Genomic DNA, 25,394 nt, shown 5'->3' with positions numbered 1-25,394 from the left:
CAAATTTCTTTAGCCTACTGAGGTTGAAGAGGCACTGTTGCGCACTCTTCACCACACTGTCTGTGTGGGTGATCCATTTCAGTTTGTCAGTGATGTGTATGCCAAGGAACTTGAAGCTTCCACCTTCTCCACTGCGGTCCCGTCGATTTAGATAGGGGGGGTGCACCCTCTGCTGTTTCCTGAAGACCACGATCATCTCCTTTGTTTTGTTGACGTTGAGTGTTTTCCAGGCACAATACTCACAGAGCCCTCACCTCCTTGTAGGCTGTCTCGTCATCATTGGTAATCAAGCCTACTAATGTTGTGTCATCTGCCAACTTGATGATAGAGTTGGAGGCTTGGTCACACAGTCATGGGTGAACAAGGAGTACAGGAGGGGGCTGAGCACACACCCTTGTGGGCCCCAGTGTTGAGGATCAGCAGAGTGGAGATGTTTCCTACCTTTACCAGGGGGCGGCCCGTCAAAGTCCAGTACCCAGTTGCACAGCACGGGGTTCAGACCCAAGGCCTCAAGCTTAATGATGAGCTTGTAGGGTACTATGGTGTTGAATGCTGAGCTATAGTCAATAATAAACTTTCTTACATAGGTATTCCTCTTGTCCAGATGGGATAGGGCAGTGTGCAGAGTGATGGCGATTGCATCGTCTGTGGATCTATTGGGGCGGTAAGCAAATTGAAGTGGGTCTAGGGTGGCAGGTAAGGTAGAGGTGAAATGATCCTTGACTAGTCCCTCAAAGCACCTCATGATGACAGAAGTGAGTGCTACGGGGCGATAGTCATTTAGCTCAGTTACCTTTGCCATCTTGGGTACAGGAACAATGGTGACCATCTTGAAGCATGTGGGGACAGCAGACTGGGATAGGGAGTGATTGCATATGTCCGTAAACACACCAGCCAGCTGGTCTGCACATGCTCTGAGGACGCGGCTAGGGATGCCGTCTGGGCAGGCAGCCTTGCGAGGGTTAACCCGTTTCAATGTTTTACTGACGTCGGCCAAGGAGAAGAAGGGGGGGCACAGTCCTTGGTAGCGGGCCCAACGGTGGCACTGTATTATCCTCAAAGCGGGCAAAGAAGGTGTTTAGTTTGTCTGGAAGCGTTACGTCGGTGTCCGTGACATGGCTGGTATTCTTTTTGTAAGCCGTGATTTCCTGTAGACCCTGCCACATACGTCTCATTTCTGAGCCGTTGAATTGCGACTCCACTTTGTCCCTGTACCGGCAATTTGCTTGTTTGATTGCCTTGCGGAGGGAATAACTACACTGTTTATATTCAGCCATATTCTCAGACCTCTTTCCATGGTTAAATGCGGTGGTTCGCGCTTTCAGTTTTGCGCAAATAACACCATCCATCCACGGTTTCTGGTTAGGGTAGGTTTTAAAAGTCACAGTGGGTACAGCATCTCCAATGCACTTCTTTATAAACTCACTCACTGAGTCAGCGTATAGATCGATATTGTTCTCTGAGGCTGACCGGAACATATCCCAGTCCGCGTGATCAAAACAATCTTGAAGCGTGGATTCCGATTGGTCAGACCAGCGTTGAATGGTTCTAGTCACTGGTACATCCTGTTTGAGTTTCAGCCTATAAGATGGTAGGAGCAAGATGGCACCGTGGTCGGATTTGCCGAAGGGAGGGCGGAGAGGGCCTTGTATGCATCACGAAAGTTAAAGTAGCAATGATCGAGTGTATTACCCCCGAGAGTACTACAATCAATATGCTGATAGAATTTAGGTAGCCTTGTTCTCAAATTTGCTTTGTTAATATCCCCAGCTACAATAAATGCAGCCTCAGGATATATGGTTTCCAGTTTACATAGAGTCCAGTGAAGTTCCTTGAGGGCCGTCATGGTGTCTACTTGAGGGGTAATGTACGCCCTGTGACGATAACTGACGAGAATTCTCTTGGGGGGTAATATGGCCGGCATTTGATTGTAAGGAATTCTAGTTCGGATGAGCAGGACTTGAGTTCCTGTATGTTGTTATGATTACACCATGAGTCGTGTTACAATCTCTGTCTCTCTGGAAGGCAACCCTTGCTCGAATTTCGTCAACCTTGTTGTCAAGAGACTGGACAATGGCGAGTAGTATACTCAGGAGCGATGGGTGATGTGCACGTCTATAGAGCATGACCAGGAGGGCCCTTCTGCGGCGCCGTTGTTTTGGGTCGGCTACTGGGATCAGATCCATTGTCCTGAGTGGTGGTCCTAACAGAGGATCCGCTTCGGGAATGTCATATTCCTGGTCATAATGTTGGTAAGTTGACGTTGCTCTTATATCCAATAGTTCTTCCCGGCTGTATGTAATAAGATTTAAGATTCCCTGGGGTAACAATGTAAGAAATAATATATAAAAAAACAAATTACTGCATAGTTTCCTAAGGACTCGAAGCGAGACGACCATCTGTCGGCACCATCTTGACACTACCATAAAGGCCTGATTCTGTCATTTAAGAATGATGGAGACCACTGTGTTTTTGTGGACCTTCAATGCTGCAGAAATGTTTTTGTAACCTTCCCCAGATCTGTGCTTTGACACAATCCAGTCTCGGAGCTCTACGGACAATTCCTTCTAGCTCATGGCTTGGTTTTTGCTATGACATCCACTGTCAACTGTGGGACCTTCTATAGACAGGTGTGTGTCTCTTTCCAAATCATGTTCATGAATTTACCACAGGTGGACTCCAATCAAGTTGTAGAAATATCTCAAGGATGATCAATGGAAACAGGATGCACCTGAGCTCAATTTCAAGTCTCATAACAAAGGGTCTGAATGCTTTTCGCTTTCTCATTATGGGGAATTGTGTGTAGATGAGTGAATTAAAAAAATATATAATTTCAGAATATGGCTGTAATTAAATGTGGAAAAAGTCAAGGGGTCAGAATACTTTCCAAATGCACTGTATGGAATAACTACAATAGACCACTGTGTGCATGCATGTATGGAATAACTATAATAGACCACTGTTGTCCATGTATGGAATAACTATAATAGACCACTAGGTATGGAATAACTATAATAGACCACTGTTGTCCATGTATGGAATAACTATAATAGACCACTAGGTATGGAATAACTATAATAGACCACTAGGTATGGAATAACTATAATAGACCACTATGTATGGAATAACTATAATAGACCACTAGGTATGGAATAACTATAATAGACCACTGTTGTCCATGTATGGAATAACTATAATAGACCACTAGGTATGGAATAACTATAATAGACCACTATGTATGGAATAACTATAATAGACCACTATGTATGGAATAACTATAATAGACCACTAGGTATGGAATAACTATAATAGACCACTATGTATGCATGGAATAACTATAATAGACCACTGGGTATGGAATAACTATAATTTGACCAATATCTATGCATGGAATAAGTTAAAAAGGAGGCTGTTGTCTCCATATGAAGATTCCAACAAGAGCTTGACTGCCCCAACTCTATAATAGACCACTATGTATGGAATAACTTTAATAGGAGGCTGTTAAGCCCAACTCTATAATAGACCACTATGTATGTATGGAATAACTTTAATAGGAGTTAAGCCCAACTCTATAATAGACCACTATGTATGGAATAACTTCAATAGGAGGCTGTTAAGCCCAACTCTATAATAGTCCACTATGTATGTATGGAATAACTTTAATAGGAGTTAAGCCCAACTCTATAATAGACCACTATGTATGAATAACTTTAATAGGAGGCTGTTGTTAAGCCCAACTCCAGCAGGTCTTAGCCAACTTCCCTAAATATCCTGACAACCAGTCTAGCAACTTATTCATCCCGCTTTTGAAAACGCCTCCCAGGTGTCTTTGCACAAACCTTGTTTTAACAGATAAGACATTTTTAAATACCATTTAAGAAAATATCGTAAGTCGCTCTGGATAAGAGCGTCTGCTAAATGATGTAAATGTAAAAAACATGGGTTAACCTTTGAATGTTTCACTATGGATGTAAATGTGTTTTATTGTTTGGTTTCCTTCCATGCTCTCCCCAGGAGCAGCTGTGTTTAATAAAGTTTGGAACCTTGTCTACTTCCCAAGCCTCATTCTCTACCAACACTTCAGACAGTTACATAATTTCATTTCACAAAATCCATGTCATAACAGACCAAAACATTGTCACGAGACTGCATAACTGAAATCACTAAGTATCTTACTGAGTAACCACTGACAGAGACAGCTCTGTCCATTAACATCACTGCCTCTGATCGATCTAAAAAGAGAGAGAAGAGGTGGCATCTCCTGTCATGCTAGTCCTGTTGCATACAGCGTTTAGCACATGTTTAGTTGGCAGACACTGAAGGCAGGTTAATATAACTCTTCATGGGGGGTAGTGGTTTGATCTTGCGTCCGGCCCAGCCGCCTTTCCTCTTCCACAAGCCGCTGGAGGGCCGGATGCCGAGCCAACGGTTCCTGCCAGCTTTACCAATGATCCGTTTGTTGTGATCGATGTTGGACACCCGTCCCACTGTGACCATGCATGTCTCAATCACCTGGAAACAGAAGACAAGAGCTGGTGAGATGCAGTCAGAGCATCAGCTTCTAGAATCTAGATCTGGTGAGGTGCAGTCAGAGCATCAGCTTCTAGAATCTAGATCTGGTGAGGTGCAGTCAAAGCACCAGCTTCTAGATCTGGTGAGGTGCAGTCAGAGCACCAGCTTCTAGATCTGGTGAGGTGCAGTCAGAGCACCAGCTTCTAGATCTGGTGAGGTGCAGTCAGAGCACCAGCTTCTAGATCTGGTGAGGTGCAGTCAGAGCACCAGCTTCTAGATCTGGTGAGGTGCAGTCAGAGCACCAGCTTCTAGATCTGGTGAGGTGCAGTCAGAGCACCAGCTTCTAGATCTGGTGAGGTGCAGTCAAAGCACCAGCTTCTAGATCTGGTGAGGTGCAGTCAAAGCACCAGCTTCTAGATCTGGTGAGGTGCAGTCAGAGCACCAGCTTCTAGATCTGGTGAGGTGCAGTCAGAGCACCAGCTTCTAGATCTGGTGAGGTGCAGTCAGAGCACCAGCTTCTAGATCTGGTGAGGTGCAGTCAGTGCACCAGCTTCTAGATCTGGTGAGGTGCAGTCAGAGCACCAGCTTCTAGATCTGGTGAGGTGCAGTCAGTGTAAACAGATGGTCAAACCATTTAAAATCATCATACAGGCCTCTAAAATCATTGATTTATGACATCAGTAATTGTCTTAAAATAAATACATTGATATCATTTTAAAATAATATGTATTAATTAAGGGAGGCACCAGATAATCTGGTCCAAATGCAGACACAGTGGAAGGATAAAATACAATGTTTAGATGCAACAAACGTTGATCAGATAGAGATTGGATCTTAATGATCAGATGACGAGACTCACGGTAACGTAAAGTGTAAACGAGGCTACGGACAGCCAAACCAGAAGACAACAAACCAGAAGACAACAGTGAGAATATTACCCGAATCTGCTGTTCCGACCGACAGTAGTCTCACCTGTTCCGACCGACAGTAGTCTCACCTGTTCCGACCGACAGTAGTCTCACCTGTTCCGACCGACAGTAGTCTCACCTGTTCCGACCGACAGTAGTCTCACCTGAATCTGCTGTTCCGACCGACAGTAATCTCACCTGAATCTGCTGTTTAGATGGCAGCTGTACAATCGCTGTTCCGTTGACTTTACGAAGTAACACTCCACTCGTACCTACAACCACAATAAAACGGTTTCAATAGTGACTCAATATCATTTCTCAATAGTGATCAGAGTAATTATTATTATTCCACTTCTAATGTATGAGAAGGAGATTGTTCAACTGCAGCACAGATAGGGATCAGGGGTTAAAGGACAGTGGTTAGGGGTAAAGGTTACCTGCAGCACGGATAGGGATCAGTGGTTAGGGGTAAAGGTTACCTGCAGCACGGATGTAGGTGGCTCCTTTCCCAGGATACAGTTCCAGGTTGTTGACCAGAGTTCCAACAGGAAGAGCTCCCAGGGGGAACGAGTCTCCTTCTTTAGCCGAAACTAGAAGACATCATGACAGAAACATTAGAATATTATACAGACTATTCTATAATATTATACATACAATATACATTACTGACCGGAGACAACATACATTATAACAGACTTGAGAGCTCCATTATCTTATGGAGAGGACAGGTGGGTTAGAAACAGCTCCATTATCTTGTGGAGAGGACAGGTGGGTAAGAAACAGCTCCATTATCTTGTGGAGAGGACAGGTGGGTAAGAAACAGCTCCATTATCTTATGGAGAGGACAGGTGGGTTAGAAACAGCTCCATTATCTTATGGAGGACAGGTGGGTAAGAAACAGCTCCATTATCTTATGGAGGACAGGTGGTTAAGAAACAGCTCCATTATCTTATGGAGGACAGGTGGGTTAGAAACAGCTCCATTATCTTATGGAGGACACGTGGGTTAGAAACAGCTCCATTATCTTATGGAGAGGACAGGTGGGTTAGAAACAGCTCCATTATCTTGTGGAGAGGACAGGTGGGTTAGAAACAGCTCCATTATCTTATGGAGAGGACAGGTGGGTTAGAAACAGCTCCATTATCTTATGGAGAGGACAGGTGGGTTAGAAACAGCTCCATTATCTTATGGAGAGGACTGGTGGGTTAGAAACAGCTCCATTATCTTATGGAGAGGACAGGTGGGTTAGAAACAGCTCCATTATCTTGTGGAGAGGACAGGTGGGTTAGAAACAGCTCCATTATCTTGTGAGGACAGGTGGGTTAGAAACAGCTCCATTATCTTATGGAGAGGACAGGTGGTTTAGAAACAGCTCCATTATCTTGTGAGGACAGGTGGGTTAGAAACAGCTCCATTATCTTATGGAGAGGACAGGTGGTTTAGAAACAGCTCCATTATCCTATGGAGAGGACCTGTGGGTTAGAAACAGCTCCATTATCTTATGGAGAGGACAGGTGGGTTAGAAACAGCTCCATTATCCTATGGAGGACAGGTGGGTTAGAAACAGCTCCATTATCTTGTGGAGAGGACAGGTGGGTCTAGCACGGGCTAAATTCCCAATCTGGCCATCATGGCCACCAAATCTTCCCTAGCTTAGAATTGGCTCATTCATCCCCCTTCCTCTCCCCTGTAACTATTCTCCCGTTGTTGCTGTAAATGAGAATGTGGTCAGTCAACTTACCTCGCAAATTAAGGATAAAATAAAACAAATACAAAAAGGCAGGAGGCTTGACTGAAGCTTCCACACAGTGCAGCAGCTAGGGTTTGGATGGAGGTCTTACCTGCCATGCGGCCGATAGTCCCAGAGGTTTTAATGAGGTCTCCAACTTGCATGTTCTCTGTAGCAATAATCCAACGCTTCCTCTTGCCTCCTGCCACCAGAGCTATTTCTGCAGATCTGTTACGAAAGACCAATAGATCACTTAGACAGCGAACGTCTTCTAGATTCACATAGAAAAAGACCAGTAGATACACTACAGGTCAAAAGTTTGAGAAAACCTACTCATTCAAGGGTTTTTCTTTATTTTTCCTAAACTCAGCAAAAAAAGAAACGTCTTCTCACTGTCAACTGAATTTATTTTTAGCAAATTTAACGTGCAAATATTTGTATGACCATAACAAGATTCAACAAAAGACAAACTGAACAAGTTCCACAGACATGTGACTAACAGAAATTGAATAATGTGTCCCTGAACAAAGGGTCTGGGGGGTCAAAATCAAAAGTCAGTCAGTATCTGGTGTAGCCACCAGCTGCATTAAGTACTGCAGTGCATCTCCTCCTCATGGACTGCATCAGATTTGTCAGTTCTTGCTGTGAGATGTTACCCCACTCTTCCACCAAGGCACCTGCAAGTTCCCGGAGATTTCTGGGGGGGAATGGCCCTAGCCCTCACCCTCCGATCCAACAGGTCCCAGACGTGCTCAATGGGATTGAGATCCGGCTCTTCTCTGGCCATGGCAGAACACTGACATTCCTGTCTTGCAGGGAATCACGCACAGAACGAGCAGTATGGCTGGTGGCATTGTCATGCTGGAGGGTCATGTCAGGATGAGCCTGCAGGAAGGGTACCACATGAGGGAGGAGGATGTCTTCCCTGTAACGCACAGCGTTGAGATTATCTGCAATGACAACAGGCTCAGTCCGATGATGCTGTGACACACCGCCCCAGACCATGACGGACCCTCCACCTCCAAACTGATCCCGCTCCAGAGTACAGGCCTCGATGTAACGCTCATTCCTTCGACGATAAATGCGAATCCGACCATCACCCCTGGTGAGACAAAACGTTGTTGCCGGTGATGTCTGGTGAGGACCTGCCTTACAACATGCCTACAAGCCCTCAGTCCAGCCTCTCTCAGCCTAGGCTTTTGATACAGTTGATCATGCGATACTAAAGGCAGAGATTGCAGAGTGTAGGTCTTTCGGAGCATGCAGTTGCATGGTTTGTTAACTATCTGTCTGATAGAACTCCGTGAACTCAATTTGATGGGCTTAGGTCTGTTAAATTGTCTGTCTTAAATGGTGTGCCCCAAGGCTCTGTACTTGGTCCTCTCTTATTCACTATTTATATAAATAATTTAGACAAAAATATCCAAAATGCACAACTTCATTTTTATGCTGATGATACTGTTATTTACTGTTGTGCTTCATCTCTTACAAAAGCTTTCCAGAACTTGCAAACTGCTTTTAATACTGTTCAACATACCTTGTCTCAATTGAAGCTTATCCTCAATACTGACAAAACTACTGGTGTTTTCTAAAGCAAGAAATAGACCCCTGAACCTTTCACCTATTACTACCTGTCAGGGCAAGGAGATTGAGGTTGTAACCTCATATAAATATCTTGGAACAATCCAGGTTTACTCCAAGCAGTTTAGTCACTTCAACTTGCTCAACTTCCACACTATTTATTACAAGATTTAGTTGAGGTTTAGTGAATGATTTGTCCCAAATACAATGCTTTAAGTTTAAATAGTTAGTCCTAACTTATTCTTTGGCAGCCATTCTGAAACTAACTGCAGCTCTTTATGTGTTGCAGTCATTTCAGTTGCTGTAGTAGCTGACTTGTATAGTGTTAAGTCATCCTCATACAGACACAGGAGTGTCTTCCGTCTGGCCACTACCATAAAGGCCTGATTGGTGGAGTGCTGCAGAGATGGTTGTCCTTCCGGGAAGATCTTCAATCGCCACTGAGAAACTCTGGAGCTGTCAGAGTGACCATCGGGTTCTTTGTCACCTCCCTGACCAAAGCCCTTCTCCCCCGATTGCTCAGTTTGGCCGGGCGGCCAGCTCTAGGAAGAGTCTTGGTGGTACCAAATTTCTTCCATTTAAGAATGATGGAGGCCACTGTGTTCTTGGGGACCTTCAATGCTGCAGTAATATTCTGGTACCCTTCCCCCAGATCTGTGCCTAGACACAATCCGACTCAGAGCTCTACGGATCAAGAATGATCAATGGAAACAGGATGCACCTGAGCTCAATTTCGAGTCTCATAGCAAAGGGTCCGAATACTTATGTAAATATATTTTTATTTTAAAATTTGCAAACATTTCTAAAAACCTGTTTTCACTGTCATTATGGGGTATTGTGTGTAGACTGATGGGGGAAAAAAATAAATGTATACATTTTAGAATAAGGCTGAAACGTAACAACATTTTGATAAAGTGAAGGGGCCTGAATACTTTCTGAATGCACTGTATATCACAGACAGCAGACATCCAGTTTACCAGAGAAAGAGACCAGTAGATACAGCTTGCAACGGGTTGGGGTAAAACAACAGGGTAGGGGCGGCCGACAACACAGGGCTCTACAGCGCGAGTATTTCACTCGCATTTGCCCCTAAAAATAGATATGTGCAAACCGTAAAAATAATTTACGAGCACAGTGTGCGAGTAAAGATTAACCTACCGTAATCTATTTTTTCCCCGCTGCTAATTGTTTAAAAACTACAAGTCCCACATTCCACAAGCGGCATGCGCCAACCATAGAGTTTTCTGTGATGACGCAGTCCAGTCAGAGTGAGAGAAAGGTGAACACTGGAAAAAAGTATCGGTATAGGCTATAAGTTAACGTGCAACATCGCTAAAAATGAAGCCCATTCAATTTAACTTTAAGCGATAAAATTGATGAGGAGAAAGAGGAATCTGGTGAGGGGGATTCGCAAGTTTCAACTAACGAAGCCTCTTCACAACGTTGGCGAAGCCGCTGAGAACAACGTTGGCGAAGCCGCTGAGAACAACGGTGGCGAAGCCGCTGAGAACAACGGTAGCGAAGCCGCTGAGAACAACGGTAGCGAAGCCGCTGAGAACAACGGTAGCGAAGCCGCTGAGAACAACGATAGCGAAGCCGCTGAGAACAACGATAGCGAAGCCGCTGAGAACGTTGGCGAAGCTGCTGAGAACAACGATAGCGAAGCCGCTGAGAACAACGATAGCGAAGCCGCTGAGAACGTTGGCGAAGCCACTGAGAACAACGATAGCGAAGCCACTGAGAACGTTGGCGAAGCTGCTGAGAACAACGTTAGCGAAGCTACCGTGACCCCCGCTGTCACTTCAATGGCCACTGTAGCCGGGGGGAGGGTGAACATATAGATTCAATGCGAATTGGGTCAAAATGTTCCCATGGCTAGAGTTCGAAAACAACGTCATGTTCTGCAAATATTATATCAAGGGCAGAAACAGGCGGGCAACTCATCCTTCGTGTCAGGAAACCCGCATCTGAAAAGAGATAGCGTAGCGAAACATAACATCTCGTGGCGGCAGTGCAGAGATCTGTACCTGTTGAGACAGGTGAAACCATCAGTGTCAGCAGCCTTGAGGAGGCAAGTGCGGCTGTCGGAGGAGAAGAGGCAGCTGAAAATGAAGATAAACATTGCATACTTCATTGTGAAAGAAGAACCTTTTGTCAAATTTGGGCCGCTTATCAGACTCCACCAGAAAAATGGAGTTGACATTAATCCCACATACGACAATGTTGTAAGAAGTGCGGAGATGATCCGTCAAATTGCTGGCATAATGAGAGAGAGCCTGTCAGCGAAGCATCTTGCTGTTCTAATAGACGGAGAGACACTGATATATCCAACACCGAACGCGAGATTGTCTACGTACGCTTGTTGGAGGATGGGAAGCCAGTCAATCTCCTGGTCGGACAACAGACCCTTGAGCATTCCCATGCCATTGGTGAGTTGTTTCTCTTTATAGGCTTTATTCTTGTGTGAAGTTGAATCATTATTCGTAATGGAGATAGAATTTAGTTTGTCAGAAATGCTTTTGTATAATTGTTTTTTTGTGTTGTCATTCGAGGTGTTTTGGATGCCACCAAGGCCACATTTCATGCTATTTGCCAAGAGGAGGACTGTCATGGATGAAGTGCATCTCCTTCGGGGCAGATGGTGCCTCCGTGAACATGGGCCATCATGGGAGAGTGATTGCACCACCTGCAGAGAGAGGCAGGGGGGCATATAATCCCAATTCACTGTATGCCACATAGGTTTGTAACTAATAAATTCTCTATGATTTAGTTTTATTTGCTAACAGAGAATGTTAAACAACACTGTGTGTGTGTGCTAAGTGTTGGAATGGACCACAGAATTATTGTTTTCTGTTGACACAAGAGACAAGGGGGACTTTCACAGGCTAGAGCTGGCAATACTGACCATTCAGAAGAAAGAGCCAAAAGGTGTCTGTCGTGTACGATCTTCTGAATCTGATATGGAAGACGTATCACGTCAGCGGAAAATCCAAACGAGAGCTTTACGTACTCGGGCAAGAGCTCGGTGTGGATATTTGCACAGCGTCTAGCGTCAAGGGAACTCGTTGGATCCCTCATGTCCACAGAGCCCTCAGTGTTCATGCGGCATGGACAAGACAAGGACCATGCCACTGATGAAGACCAGTACTCCGTTCTGCAGCACCTGGCCGTAGCATCAACAACAGCAGAAGTTCAAGGGCGGGCAAAGAAGGTCAGTTTTACACAGGAAATGTAATACCACACTAGTTGTTAAAAAATAGGTTCAAGACTCAAATTAACTTTCAGAATCAAGTAACTGACAAGTTTATTTACTCACTACTTAAAGAAAGGGGGAAATGGAGAATGCACTTGTGTATTCTGCCATTTTCTCTCAGACATGTTTGAGGAGCTATCCTCACCCTGCAAAGGAATGACCTGATCCTCCCCCAAGCCACGTCAGAGTTGAGGAAGACAGTGACCAGACTGGAAGCACTAAAGCTTAGTGCAAAGGCAGGAGGCATGCTGGAGAAGATCCAGACCATGCTTGCTCAGCAGCAGGTTGATGAGAGGAGATTCCAGGTGTGTTAGGATGAGAGCTTGTTAGGATGTAAAAGAAATCGATGATTAAGACAGATTCTCAGTGTGAGAATCAATGTATGGTGGTTTGGTGAAGGATGAGGGTGTCCAGACCCCAGTGGAGTCTTTCAGAGTACTAAACCCTGACACATGGCCAGAAGACCAGGCCAGCCTTCCCACCTCTGGTGATGATGGCAGACCTGATGAGGCATTTCAAGGAGCCTCTAGAGAGGTAAGAATTTATTTGACACTGCATTGCCATATGAGACAATGTTATGTTTGCAAACTCACTTGCTCTGTTCAATCCTGCAGATCGGGGTGCAACATGGCTGCAATCCAGGATGAGGGCTGAAAATCCTGGTCAGCCACAATTTCAAGGACAAGTCCTACAGTGGCCTCTGGGAGACCATGTTGACAAAGGACCCCTACAGGCACGATTACAAGGTAGACTAACAGTCCTGAGTGATTATGCATGGTATCCTTATATGGTTGGTTTTGATAAATTAATAGTAAGAGTTTAAATAAAATTGAAAGATATATTTTCCCTACAACATACTGCAGCTTATGCTGGTGCTGCCCATTTCAGCCGCCCAGTGTGAGCGAGGCTTCTCTGCGCAGAACCGGATTAAGAATTCAACAAGCTGCTGCCTTGGGGTCTCCACCACCGAAGACCAGATCAGGATCAGCCTGGAGGAGCCTTCAGTCGAGGAGTTCGATCCCACTCCTGCCGTGGACCGCTGGCTGACCTCTAAGCATGCCAGACGGCCAACATACAAAAGCAGCTGGACAACTGATATCCTTTGTGTCTAGTAGGCACGGGTCAATGTGTGATCTTGGTGGTACGTGATGTTGCACAGATGTGTGTCCCTTAGTACACACAGTATAAATATGTACAGTTGAAGTCGGAAGTTTACAAACACTTCGGTTGAAGTCATTAAAACTCGTTTTTCAAACACTCGACAAATTTCTTGTTAGCAAACTAAAGTTGTTGCAAATCGGTTAGGACATCTACTTTGTGCCTGACACAAGTAATTTTTACAACAATTGTTTACAGACAGATTATTTCACTTAATCACAATTCCAGTGGGTCAGAAGTTTACATACACTAAGTTGACTGTGCCTTTAAACAGAAAAACGATGTCATGGCTTTAGAAGCTTCTGATAGGCTAATTGACATCATTTGAGTCAATTGGAGGTGTACCTGTGGATGTATTTCAAGGCCTACCTTCAAACTCAGTGCCTCTTTGCTTGACATCATGGGAAAATCAAAAGACATCAGAAAAAGATTGTAGACCTCCACAAGTCTGGTTCATCCTTGGGAGCAATTTCCAAACGCCTGAAGGTACCACGTTCATCTGTACAAACAATAGTACGCAAGCGTAAACACCATGGGACCACGCAGCCGTCATACCGCTCAGGAAAGAGACGTGTTCTGTCTCCTAGAGATGAACGTACTTTGGTGCGAAAAGCGCAAATCAATCCCAGAACAACAGCAAAGGACCTTGTGAAGATGCTGGAGGAAACGGGTACAAAAGTATCTATATCCACAGTAAAACGAGTCCAAATCGACATAACCTGAAAGGCCGCTCAGCAAGGAAGAAGCCACTGCTCCAAAACCTCCATAAAAAAGCCAGACTACGGTTTGCAACTGCACATGAGGACAAAGATCATACTTGGAGAAATGTCCTCTGGTCTGATGAAACAATCGTTATGTTTGGAGGAAAAAGGGGGAGGCTTGCAACCCGAAGAACACCATCCCAACCGTGAAGCACGGAGGTGGCAGCATCATGTTGTGGGGGTGCTTTGCTGCAGGAGGGACTGGTGCACTTCACAAAATAGATGGCATCATGAGGGAGGAAAATTATGTGGATATATTGAAGCAACATCTCAAGACATCAGTCAGGAAGTTAACCTGTTAGGGCTAGGGGGCAGTATTGACACGGCTGGATAAAAAACATACCCGATTTAATCTGGTTACCACTCCTACCCATTAACTAGAATATGCATATACTTATTACATATGGATAGAAAACACCCTAAATTTTCTAAAACTGTTTGAATGGTGTCTGTGAGTATAGCAGAACTCAAATGGCAGGTCAAAACCTGAGAGATTCCTTTATTTGAAATCGGACAGTGTGGTTAGATTAACGAGAGTCTTGTCTTTAAATAGCTGTAAAATAGTCATATGTTTGAGAAATTGAAGTAATAGGATTTTTTACGTTTTGAAAATCGCGCCACAGGCTGCCAGTGGCTGTTACGTAGGTGGGACGCAAGCGTCCCACCTAGCCCATAGAGGTTAAAGCTTGGTCGCAAATGGGTCTTCCAAATGGACAATGACCCCAAGCATACTTCCAAAGTTGTGGCAAAATTGCTTAAGGACAACAAAGTCAAGTTACTGGAGTGGTGATCACAAAGCCCTGACCTCAATCCCATAGAAAACACCAGCTCTGTCAGGAGGAATGGGCGACATCAGGGTAGGGTGGGTGGGGGCCGACGACGGGGTAGGGCCAAAAACAGGGTAGGGTTTTTGTATACATTGTGGATCCCCATTAGTTCCTGCCAAGGCAGCAGCTATTCTTCCTGGGGTCCAGCAAAATTAAGGCAGTTACACAAAAACATGACAATACATTCACAACAGATTTCACACCAAATGAAGTGGCCACTACTCTACAACACAAAATCCATGTGTGTGTCTGTGAATAGTGCATATGCTACTGTGTGTGTGCATAGTGCATATGCTACTGTGTGTGTTTGCGTTGCTTCACAGTCCCCGCTGTTCCATAAGGTGTATTTTTACCTGCTTTTTAAATCTGATTCTACTGCTGCATCAGTTACCTGATGTGGAATAGAGTTCCATGTAGTCATGGCTCTATGTAGTACTGTGATCCTCCCATAGTCTGTTCTGGACTTGGGGACTGTGAAGAGACCTCTGGTGGCATGTCTTGTGGGGTATGCATGGGTGTCAGAGCTGTGTGCCAGTAGTTTAAACAGACAGCTCGGTACATTCAACATGTCAATACCTCTGACATATACAAGTAGTGATGAAGTCAATCTCTCCTCCACTTTGAGCCAGGAGAGATTGACATGTATATTATTGTTTTCTCTCTGCATACATCCAAGGGCCAGCTGTGCTGCCCTGTTCTGAGACAATTGCAATTTTCTTAAGTCCCTCTTTGTGGCACCTGACCACACTACTGAACAGTAGTCCAGGTGCGCCAACACTAGGGCCTGTAGGACCTGCCTTGTTGATAGTGCCAACAGGGGTGGGGGCCACCAACAGGGGTTAGGTTAAGAGTAATTCTCGTACCTGCAGGGGTCATACCGGACCTCCATCACCCTCTCCTCGAAGGTCTGCTCCTCTCTGCCTGGTTCATAGCGGAGACGCTGGAAGTCAATCCAACGGTATCTCTGTTTATGGCCTCCTCCAATGCCATGTGTACGAACCCTCCCTATTGGTTAGGAGGGAAATATAGCTCAACCAATGGTATGTCTGTCCCAGTCAGTCTCACTGTCTGATGGTGTACTATACATAGGATGTAGGTAGGGGTTAGTCTGTCTGATGGTGTATTATGGTTACCAGAGTGATCTCTGCCTCCAGTCTTCTTCATGCCTATAGGTCTAATGGTGTATTTCTCCCTCTGTTTCCATGCGTTTCTGTTCTGCTCCAGACAGGCTGTAGTCATGAAGCCTCTCCACCCAGAGCAGGTTAGAGGGGGAAACATGGAGCTGGTCTGGGCCTGGCGCACCGTCTGTCCTGCTGTCTATGAACAACAAACATTTGGAAAGTATTCGTACCCCTTGACTTTTTCTACATCTTGTTAAGTTACAGCCTAATTCTAAAAATGGAGAAAATAACATGTTTTTCATCAATCTACACAACCCATAATGACAAAGCAAAAACTGTTTTATAGAAATGTTTGCAAATGTATTAAAAATAAACAGAATACCTTATTTACATAAAGTATTCAGCTCCTTTACTATGAGACTCGAAATTGAGCTCAGGTGCATCCTGTTTCCATTGATCATCCTTGAGATGTTTCTACAACTTGATTGGAGTCCACCTGTGGTAAATTCAATTGATTGGACATGATTTGGAAAGGCTCACACCTGTCTATATAAGGTCCCACACTTGACAGTGCATGTCAGAGCAAAAACCAAGCCATGAGGTCGAAGGAATTGTCCGTAGAGCTCCAAAACAGGATTGTGTCGAGGCACAGATGTGGGGAAGGGTACCAAAACATTTCTGCAGCATTGAAGGTCTCTAAGAACACACTGGCCTCCCAACATTCTTAAATGGAAGAAGTTTGGAACCACCAAGACTCTTCCTTGAGCTGGCCGCCCGGCCAAACTGAGCAATCTGGGGAGAAGGGCCTTGGTAAGGGAGGTGACCAAGAACCTGATGGTCACTCTGACAGAGCTCTAGAGTTCCTCTGTGGAGATGGGAGAACCTTCCAGAAGGACAACCATCTCTGCAGCACTCCACCAATCAGGCCTTTATGGTAGAGTGGCCAGACGGAAGCCACTCCTCAGTAAACAGCAAATGACAGTCCACTTGGAGTTTGCCAAAAGGCACGTAGAATCTCAGACCATGAGATACAAGATTCTCTGGTTTGATGAAACCAAGATTTAACTCTTTGGCCTGAAAGCCAAGCGTCACGTCTGGAGGAAACCTGGCACCATCCCTACGATGAAGCATGGTGGTGGCAGCATCATGATGTGTGGATGTTCTACAGTGGCAGGGACTGGCAGAATAGTTTGGATTGAGGGAAAGATGAATGGAGCAAAGTATGAAGAGATCCTTGATGAAAACCTTCTCCAGAGCGCTCAGGACTTCAGACTGGGGTGAAGGTTCACCTTCCAATACGACAACAACCCTAAGCACACACCCAAGACAATGCAGGAATGGCTTTGGGACAAGTCTCTGAATGTCCTTGAGTTGCCCATCCAGAGACCGGACTTGAACCCGATCTAACATATCTGGAGAGACCTGAAAATAGCTGTGCAGCGACGCTCCACATCCAACCTGACAGAGCTTGAGAGGATCTGCAGAGAAGAATGGGAGAAACTCCCCAAATACAGGTGTGCCAAGCTTGTAGCGTCATACCCAAGAAGACTCAAGGCTGTAATCACTGCCAAAGGTGCTTCAACAAAGTACTGAGTAAAGGGTCTGAATACTTAAGTAAATGTGATATGTTTTTATTTGTAATACATTTGCAAAAATGTCTAAACCTGTTTTGGCTTTTCATTATGGGGTATTGTGTGTAGATTGATGAGGGGGAAAAACAATTTAATACAATTTTAGAATAAGGCTGTAATGTAAAAAAAAGTAGATAAAGTCAAGGGGTCTGAATACTTTCCAAATTCACTCACCTCTCTCTCACACACACACACACACACACACACACACACACACACACACACACACACACACACACACACACACACACACACACACACACACACACACACACACACACACACACACACACACACACACACACACACACACACACACACACACACACACACACACACACACACACAAAAGTTTGGACAAGGATTTCTCTATTTTTACTATTTTCTACATTGTAGAATAATAGTTAAGACAAACTATTAAATAACACATATGAAATCATGTAGTAACCAAAAAAAGTGTTAAACACCTTTGCCTTGATGACAGCTTTACACTCAACCAACTTCACCTGGAATGCTTATCAAATCAAATCTTGTTTGTCACATGCGCCAAATACAACAGGTGTAGACCTTTCAGTGAAATGCTTGCTTACAAGCTTTTAACCAACAAAGCAGTTTTTCCAACAGTCTTGAAGAAGTTCCCACATATGCTGAGCACTTGTTGGCTGCTTTTCCTTCACTCTGCGGTCCAACTCAGCCCAAACCATCTAAATTGGAAAATTTTGTGTAAATATTTTTTTTCTTAATATATATATTTTTTTTAATATCACTTTCCATCTACGGACTGAATATACTCTCCTGCAACCCTTCCTCACCCAATGTAGTACGGATCTGCTATTTTTAATACTTAAGAACCATCAAACGCAAGCCAGCTAACTGGCAACTAGGTAGTAGTCAGTTAGCCATTGCTAGGCCCATCTCCTGGCAAGCTGAAGAGGCCCATCAGCCAGTCCTTGGGCTACAATACCTGGACCGAGGGTTTTTCTCAACTGACTCCTCTGTCGCAACGTCCCCTGAATGCCCACCCGCTAGCCTGCTAGCCACAGCCCGCTAGCTGTCTACAGCACATCAGACTGTTAGCTTAAGAGGCCCATCGGACAAATTCTTTGGCCACAATACCTATTTTGCCAATTGGCCTGATTTACCACACGGAGCCCTGCTGATGTGTCTGACGACGTCACAGCACGAGGTGGCCACAACAGACTTTCTTCCATCGCGAAACCCCTCAAAGGCCCTTCTGCTAGCTTACTATCCCCGGCCCGCTAGCTGCCTGAAGCCACTCCCTGGACTCCTATGATCACTTGGCTACGCATGCCTCTCCCTAACGTCAATATGCCTTGTCCATTGCTGTTTTGGTTAGTAATTATTGTCTTATTTCACTGTAGAGCCTCCAGCCCTGCTCAATACGCCTTAGCTAACCCTTTAGTTCCACCTCCCACACATGCAGTGACCTCACCTGGTCTAAATGATGTTTCTAGAGACGATAGCTCTTTCCTCGTCACTCTATGCACAGGTTTACCGCCACTGTATTCACATCCTACCATACCTTTGTCTGTACATTATGCATTGAATCTATTCTACCGTGCCCAGGGATCTGCTCCTTTTACTCTCTGTTCTACCGTACTAGATGGCCAGTTCTTTTAGCCTTTAGCCGTAACCTTCACCAGAGGAACAGAGGAGGAGTAGGTTATGTAGAGGTTAACCCAGGCCCTGTGTGTCCCCAGGCGCTCTCATTTGTTGACTTCTGTAACCGTAAAAGCCTTGGTTTCATGCATGTTAACATTAGAAGCCTCCTCCCTAAGAATGAAATAGTAACATCTGACAAAAATATCTAGACACTGAAGCAGCAAAAATTGTGGAAAATAATATGTATCATTCAAAACATTTGGCCACGACTGTATATCTACACTCTCTCATCGAGCTTCACCTGGAATGTCTTGAAGGAGTTCCCACATACAGTTGATGTCAGAAGTTTACATACACCTTAGCCAAATACATTTAAACTCAGTTTCACAATTCCTGACATTTAATCCTAGTAAAAATTCCCTGTTTTAGGTCAGTTAGGATCACCACTTTATTTTAAAAATGTGAAATGTCAGAATAATAGTAGAGAGAATTATTTATTTCAGCTTTTATTTCTTTCATCACATTCCCAGTGGTTCATAAGTTTACATACACTAAAATAGCATATGGTGGCATTGCCTTTAAATTGTTTAACTTGGGTCAAACGTTGCAGGTAGCCTTCCACAAGCTTCCCACAATAAGATGGGTGAATTTGGGCCCATTCCTCCTGACAGAGCTGGTGTAACTGAGTTAGGTTTGTAGGCCTCCTTGCTCGCACACGCTTTCTCAGTTCTGCCCACAAATGTTCTATAGGAATGAGGTCAGGGCTTGTGATGGCCACTCCAATACCTTTTACTTTGTTGTCCTTAAGCCATTTTGCTTGGGGTCATTGTCCATTTAGAAGACCCATTTGTGACCAAGATTTAACTTCCTGACTGATGTCTTGAGATGTTCCTTCAATATATCCACAGAAAAAAAATGTATGAAATGTATAAAATTGTATGAAATGTATGCATTCACTACTGTAAGTCGCTCTGGATAAGAGCGTCTGCTAAATGACTAAAATGTAAATGTTAAATAATTTCCCTCTCTCATGATGCCATCTATTTTGTGAAGTGCACCAGTCCCTCCTGCAGCAAAGCACCCCCACAAAATGATGCTGCCACCCCCGTGCTTCACGGTTGGGATGGTGTTCTTCGGCTTGCAAGCCTCCCCATTTTTCCTCCAAACATAACGATGGTCATTATGACCAAACAGTTCAATTTTTGTTTCATCAGACCAGAGGAGATTTCTCTAAAAAGTACAATCTTTGTCCCCATGTGCAGTTGCAAACCGTAGTCTGGCTTTTTTATGGCGGTTTTTGAGCAGTGGCTTCCTCCTTGCTGAGCGGCCTTTCAGGTTATGTCGATTTGGACTCGTTTTACTGTGGATATAGATACTTTTATACCCGTTTCCTCCAGCATCTTCACAAGGTCCTTTGCTGCTGTTCTGGGATTTATTTGCACTTTTCGCACCAAAGTGGTTGAAAAACAAGTTTTAATGACGCCAAACTAAGTGAATGTAAACTTCCGACTTCAACTTTATCTATCTATCTGGCCTTAGTCCTGCCTGACCATGCTCTGTCCTGCTGTCTAAACATTCATAGGAGTCAGCTGGTCAATACATATCATGTATATAGCACAAAACAATACATAGCTATTATAGATATCCACACTGTCTACCATGATGCTGTTTGATTAGATATGGAGACTAGAGCCTACCTGGGTTGGTAATAGAGCCGGCCAGGAGAGGGACAGCGAGCGCAGAGCCCGGGATAAAGATGCCACCGCCATGACGACAATCTCCAGAGGAAACCCTGATGGATAAATGAATGAATAACATTCACTAAGGTCTCAGCCACATCATTAGGTTGAATGAATGAATAACATTCACTAAGGTCTCAGTCACATCATTAGGTTGAATCCTAAACTGGGTTGAATGAATACTGTTAGCTAGCTACACTGGCCCTGTCCTGGCAGTTCTGCCGCCCTAGGCGAGTCAAAAAGTAAAACATACTACCCATCAAAGGGTAGTGTAGCCTGGTGTCAGACCACAATGCAATTGTATGAATACCCATCGATGTGGTAGCGTTTGTAAAACAGGCAGTTGCATAGTCTTTATTAGCCTGTAGTACTGACTCATGACAAAGCCCACGGAGAAGGAGGGGAAACTTAGTAGCCTAATTTCATTAAATACTGTACATTTTATTTTGACTTCTCCTGTTTTTAGGATATGGTGTTTGTTAACATGTTTAGGGAATTTTCACCAAGTTCTGAGCTATAGTTGGAATCGGGATTTGATTATTTGTTATATTGTATTTTCTTTCTACATTTGGTCTGGTTGGTTTCACATTTCCAAATGTTAAATTAACATGTTCATGCTAGTCATTTGTTTATTGGAGAAAATGCTCACATTAAATCCATTTATGATTATCATTAAGCATCACTTGTTTGTCCCAATCTTTATATTACTTTGACTTATTTGATCGTCCAACAACATGCGGGAGGAAACAATAACAAGATAAATATTTTGCGCCCGACTTTGGCAAAGTAGGCACTGCTTATCATGGGAGGCATCAGCGTAAATAGCCCATATACCACTAGGTCAGAGAAGTCTTCATTGTCTTTGGGCAGAATTGTGAGGTGTTACGTGTTGGAGCCAGGGATGGGCGATATGGGCTAAAAGTCATATGTTGATTTTTTTCAAACTTATGGGCAATTCACAATATGCATCTCGATTTTTTAAATAAGCTTTGTTGAACAATTAAAGGTCAAATACACTGCATTTAACCCCAACCCCTAACCCAATGAATTCAGAGCTTGGTAAATTATACCGAGGTTGAATATAGTCTTCCATAACCATAAGACCCACTAATAATTTTATCAAAATAGTTGTACCTGCTTTTTTCCCCCCAATAATCATTGATCTGGCATTCAGCTCTGTCTACAAAAAATAACCTTTTTGTAACAAATTTAACCAGAACAATGCATAATGCACATTAACCAATAATGTAGCAGGCATTATAGAAAATGAACACCAGTCTCATAATCTCTAAAGCCCACGTGCTAGTGAGTAGCCAGCTAATATTTATGTTTCAAGTTTAGCCAACTTGGATCTAGATATAATTTCACTAGCTCTGAATATAGCTAACAAGACATATCAGGTTTATTGTTATGAACAAACCTTCTGTCTGTCTCCAACTGTTTGAACAGCATGCTAGCCTGTCCACTTTGTTCATATGTTGAAATCAAGTGGCTTACCTTATTTCTCAGAATGAGAAGAGTTGCCAATTGCTTATAAACTTGTTTTATGCGTATTGCACATGTATAAATCACAGACTAAACAGCTAGCATAACAATATTTGACTAAATTGCTGCTAGCGATACATGGTAACATAACGCGCTCGTGACAAACTGAGCATTAATGTTCATTGGTACATCCGTTTTAGTAGTGTCTGCTCTGCTCGAAATGTGAGGAGTTGAAACAAACAGGGGATGGTTCAAAAGGCTAACTTCTATTACAGAAAAAGAATGTCTCCATATTACCAATTCTGTTGGACCAAACCTCAAATGCAAATAGCGAGTTGAAACCGCTTGTCAGAGAGGAAGAAGTGATCTCTCATCTTTGTTATTGTGAGTGGTAGGGGCTTGGGAGAAAGAGGCAAAGGTTTTAGTCTGGCCTAAATAAGCCCAATGCGTTTCTATGAGCGTATTTTAAATCTAAGCTTGTCGGCTGTATTCCTGCATTTTGGACAAAGACTCCCATCGTTAGGACAGAGACATGACCATCTCATCACTATAAACAGATCTCCAGTGTAAATGGGAAGGTGCACAGAACAGAAGGAGCGAACGAGACAACATGAGAACAAGCAGACAAACGCTCATAAAAACGAATAAAAAAAAAAAAAACTTGCTTCTGCAAAACTGGCATTTGGAATATTGCGCATAAACATTTGTTTTAATTCATTCGATATTCGACCCCTAGTTGGAGGTGCGTCTTGGTCAGTTTAGGTCTTTAAATACCGACCTCACTCTGCTGCCCTAATCCTGCCTAATGGGCGGGCCGGACCTGTAACTACAACCTGTCATTTATTCACTTGAATAAATATGTTAACTACCTACAACAATACCAGTCATGTTACTAGGTTGAATGAATGTTAACTACCTACAACAATACCAGTCATGTTACTAGGTTGAATGACTTAATCATGTGTCAGTAAAATAACCAGGTTGAATGACAGAGTAGCAACATGCTGCTTATGGGCTAGAGAACACTGGGCAAGAACCGATTTTGGGAAACCCTGCTGTAAATCACTAGCTAGTTAGCTTAGACACGGCTAGTAAGCTAGCTAGCAAACTGATACGACGTTCTGTGCAGTAACCTACAGTATACATGTTCAACTCATAAACAAGCTATTCACGTTTAAACAATATATGTATCAAGTTATGTCTAGCTAATTTGATATCGTAGCTACCTAATAATGAACCAAATGGGCTGGCTGCTTGTGATGACACTGTGTGCATCTCGTAGCTAACGACGTTACAACACTAGACAGAAATAGCACCACATAGCCCGTAGTGTCGATGTAAATACAGTACTCATTGTGGCATTCATTGCTGAAAGTCGTGAATTTCATGAGCTACATGTTTCAGTAATTTTAGATACATAGCCACCTGAAGTTATTTCGTGCCTCCACTCGATTCTGCTTGTCCTTCAGCTAACACGCTGGGTCGCACATAACTGACGTCTGAAGATGATTCTTCTTCTTCGGTCGTGTTCGTTCTTCTTCTGCTTCTTTGGGGCTAAACGGCGGTTGGCATTCAATGTTAATGGTGCATTACCGCCGCCAGCTGGACGGGACATTGAACGATCAAATACAAAATATATTGCGGGAAAGGGGTAAAAATAACATCATACAAAATACAAAAATAGATATGTCAACAAATAAAACCCATCCCACTTCTTCAATTAAAGTCCAAAATACATCCCTACACAGGGGCCTATGGGGGCAGAACATTCACCGACAGGATTCATTGCACGGCCTCAGCTGTGAAATCACAAAGACCCAATGTATTGTGTCATTTTGGAGTCACTTCTATTGTAAATAAGAATAGAATATGTTTCTAAACACTTCTACATTAATGTGGATGGTACCACGATTAAGGATAATCCTGAATGAATTGTGAATAATGATCAGTGAGAAAGTTGATTGACAACTGCAATGAACACCACAACAGCAGAAGCGGAGAAGAGGTTGGAGAAAATTGGAATCGTTGTGAATGCAGCTGAATAAAATAGAAGTTTGCACTTTAAAGACCCAAACAGGCTCTAACCAGAATAGAAAGAGGAGTGGGAGGCCCCGGTGCACAACTGTGCAAGAGGACAAGTACATTAGAGTGTCTAGTTTGAGAAACAGACACCTCACAAGTCCTCAACTGGCAGCTTCAATAAATAGTACCCGCAAAACACCAGTCTCAACGTCAACAGTGAAGAGGCAACTCCGCTGTTCTGTGAAGGGAATAGTACACAGCGATGTATGAGATCTTCAGTTTCTTGGCAATTTCTCGCATGGAATAGCCTTAATTTCTCAGAACAAGAATAGAATGACGAGTTTCAGATGAAAGTTATTTGTTTCTGGACATTTTGTGCCTGTAATCGAACCCACAAATGCTGATTCTCCAGATACTCAACTAGTCGAAAGAAGGCCAGTTTATTGCTTCTTTAAATCAGGACAACAGTTTTCAGCTGTGCTAACATAATTGCAAAAGGGGTTTTCTAATGATCAATTAGCCTATGTCGATATTGCATTAAAAATCAGCTGTTTCCAGCTACAATAGTCATTTACAACATTAGCAATAATAATCTACACTGTATAATCTACACTGTATTTCTGATCAATTTGATGTTATTTTAACAGACTTTAAAAAAAAAATCTTTCAAAAACAAGGTCATTTCTAAGTGACCCCAAACTTTTGAACTGCAGTGTATATACACATTGTGCATTCAGAAAGAATTCAGACCCATTGATTTTTCCCACATTTGGTTACGTTACTGCCTTATTCTAAAATGGATTAAATTGTTTTTTCCCCTCATCAACCTACACACAATAGCCCATAATGACAAAGCAAACACAGGGTTTTAGAAATGCGTGCAAATTTATTACAAATAAAAATGGAAATATGACATTTACGTAAGTATTCAGACCCTTTGCTATGAGACTCAAAATTGAGCTCAGGTGCATCCTATTTTCATTGATCATTTTTAAGATGTTTGTACAACTTCATTGGAGTTCATTGGAGTTCACATGTGGTAAA

The 25,394-nt window shown here is 43.4% G+C and overlaps 1 protein-coding gene across 1 annotated transcript; it reads right to left on the bottom strand.

Moving 5' to 3' along the window:
* Window positions 1-3,949: 3,949 nt before the first annotated feature.
* On the bottom strand, window positions 3,950-23,885 carry mrpl2 (mitochondrial ribosomal protein L2). Its single transcript, XM_045710220.1, has 8 exons — window positions 23,754-23,885; window positions 20,802-20,896; window positions 15,863-16,046; window positions 15,593-15,734; window positions 7,262-7,377; window positions 5,900-6,010; window positions 5,619-5,692; window positions 3,950-4,512 (listed from the first exon to the last, which is right to left on the bottom strand). Exons 2-8 carry the CDS (start codon window positions 20,871-20,873, stop codon window positions 4,303-4,305), a joined length of 909 nt encoding a protein of 302 aa, XP_045566176.1. The 5' UTR covers window positions 20,874-20,896; window positions 23,754-23,885; the 3' UTR covers window positions 3,950-4,302.
* Between the last annotated feature and the right edge of the window lie 1,509 nt (window positions 23,886-25,394).

Source organism: Salmo salar, chromosome ssa28, assembly GCF_905237065.1.
Source record: "Salmo salar chromosome ssa28, Ssal_v3.1, whole genome shotgun sequence".
Classification (NCBI taxonomy): domain Eukaryota; kingdom Metazoa; phylum Chordata; class Actinopteri; order Salmoniformes; family Salmonidae; genus Salmo; species Salmo salar.
This window is presented reverse-complemented; position numbering and strand designations above follow the sequence as displayed.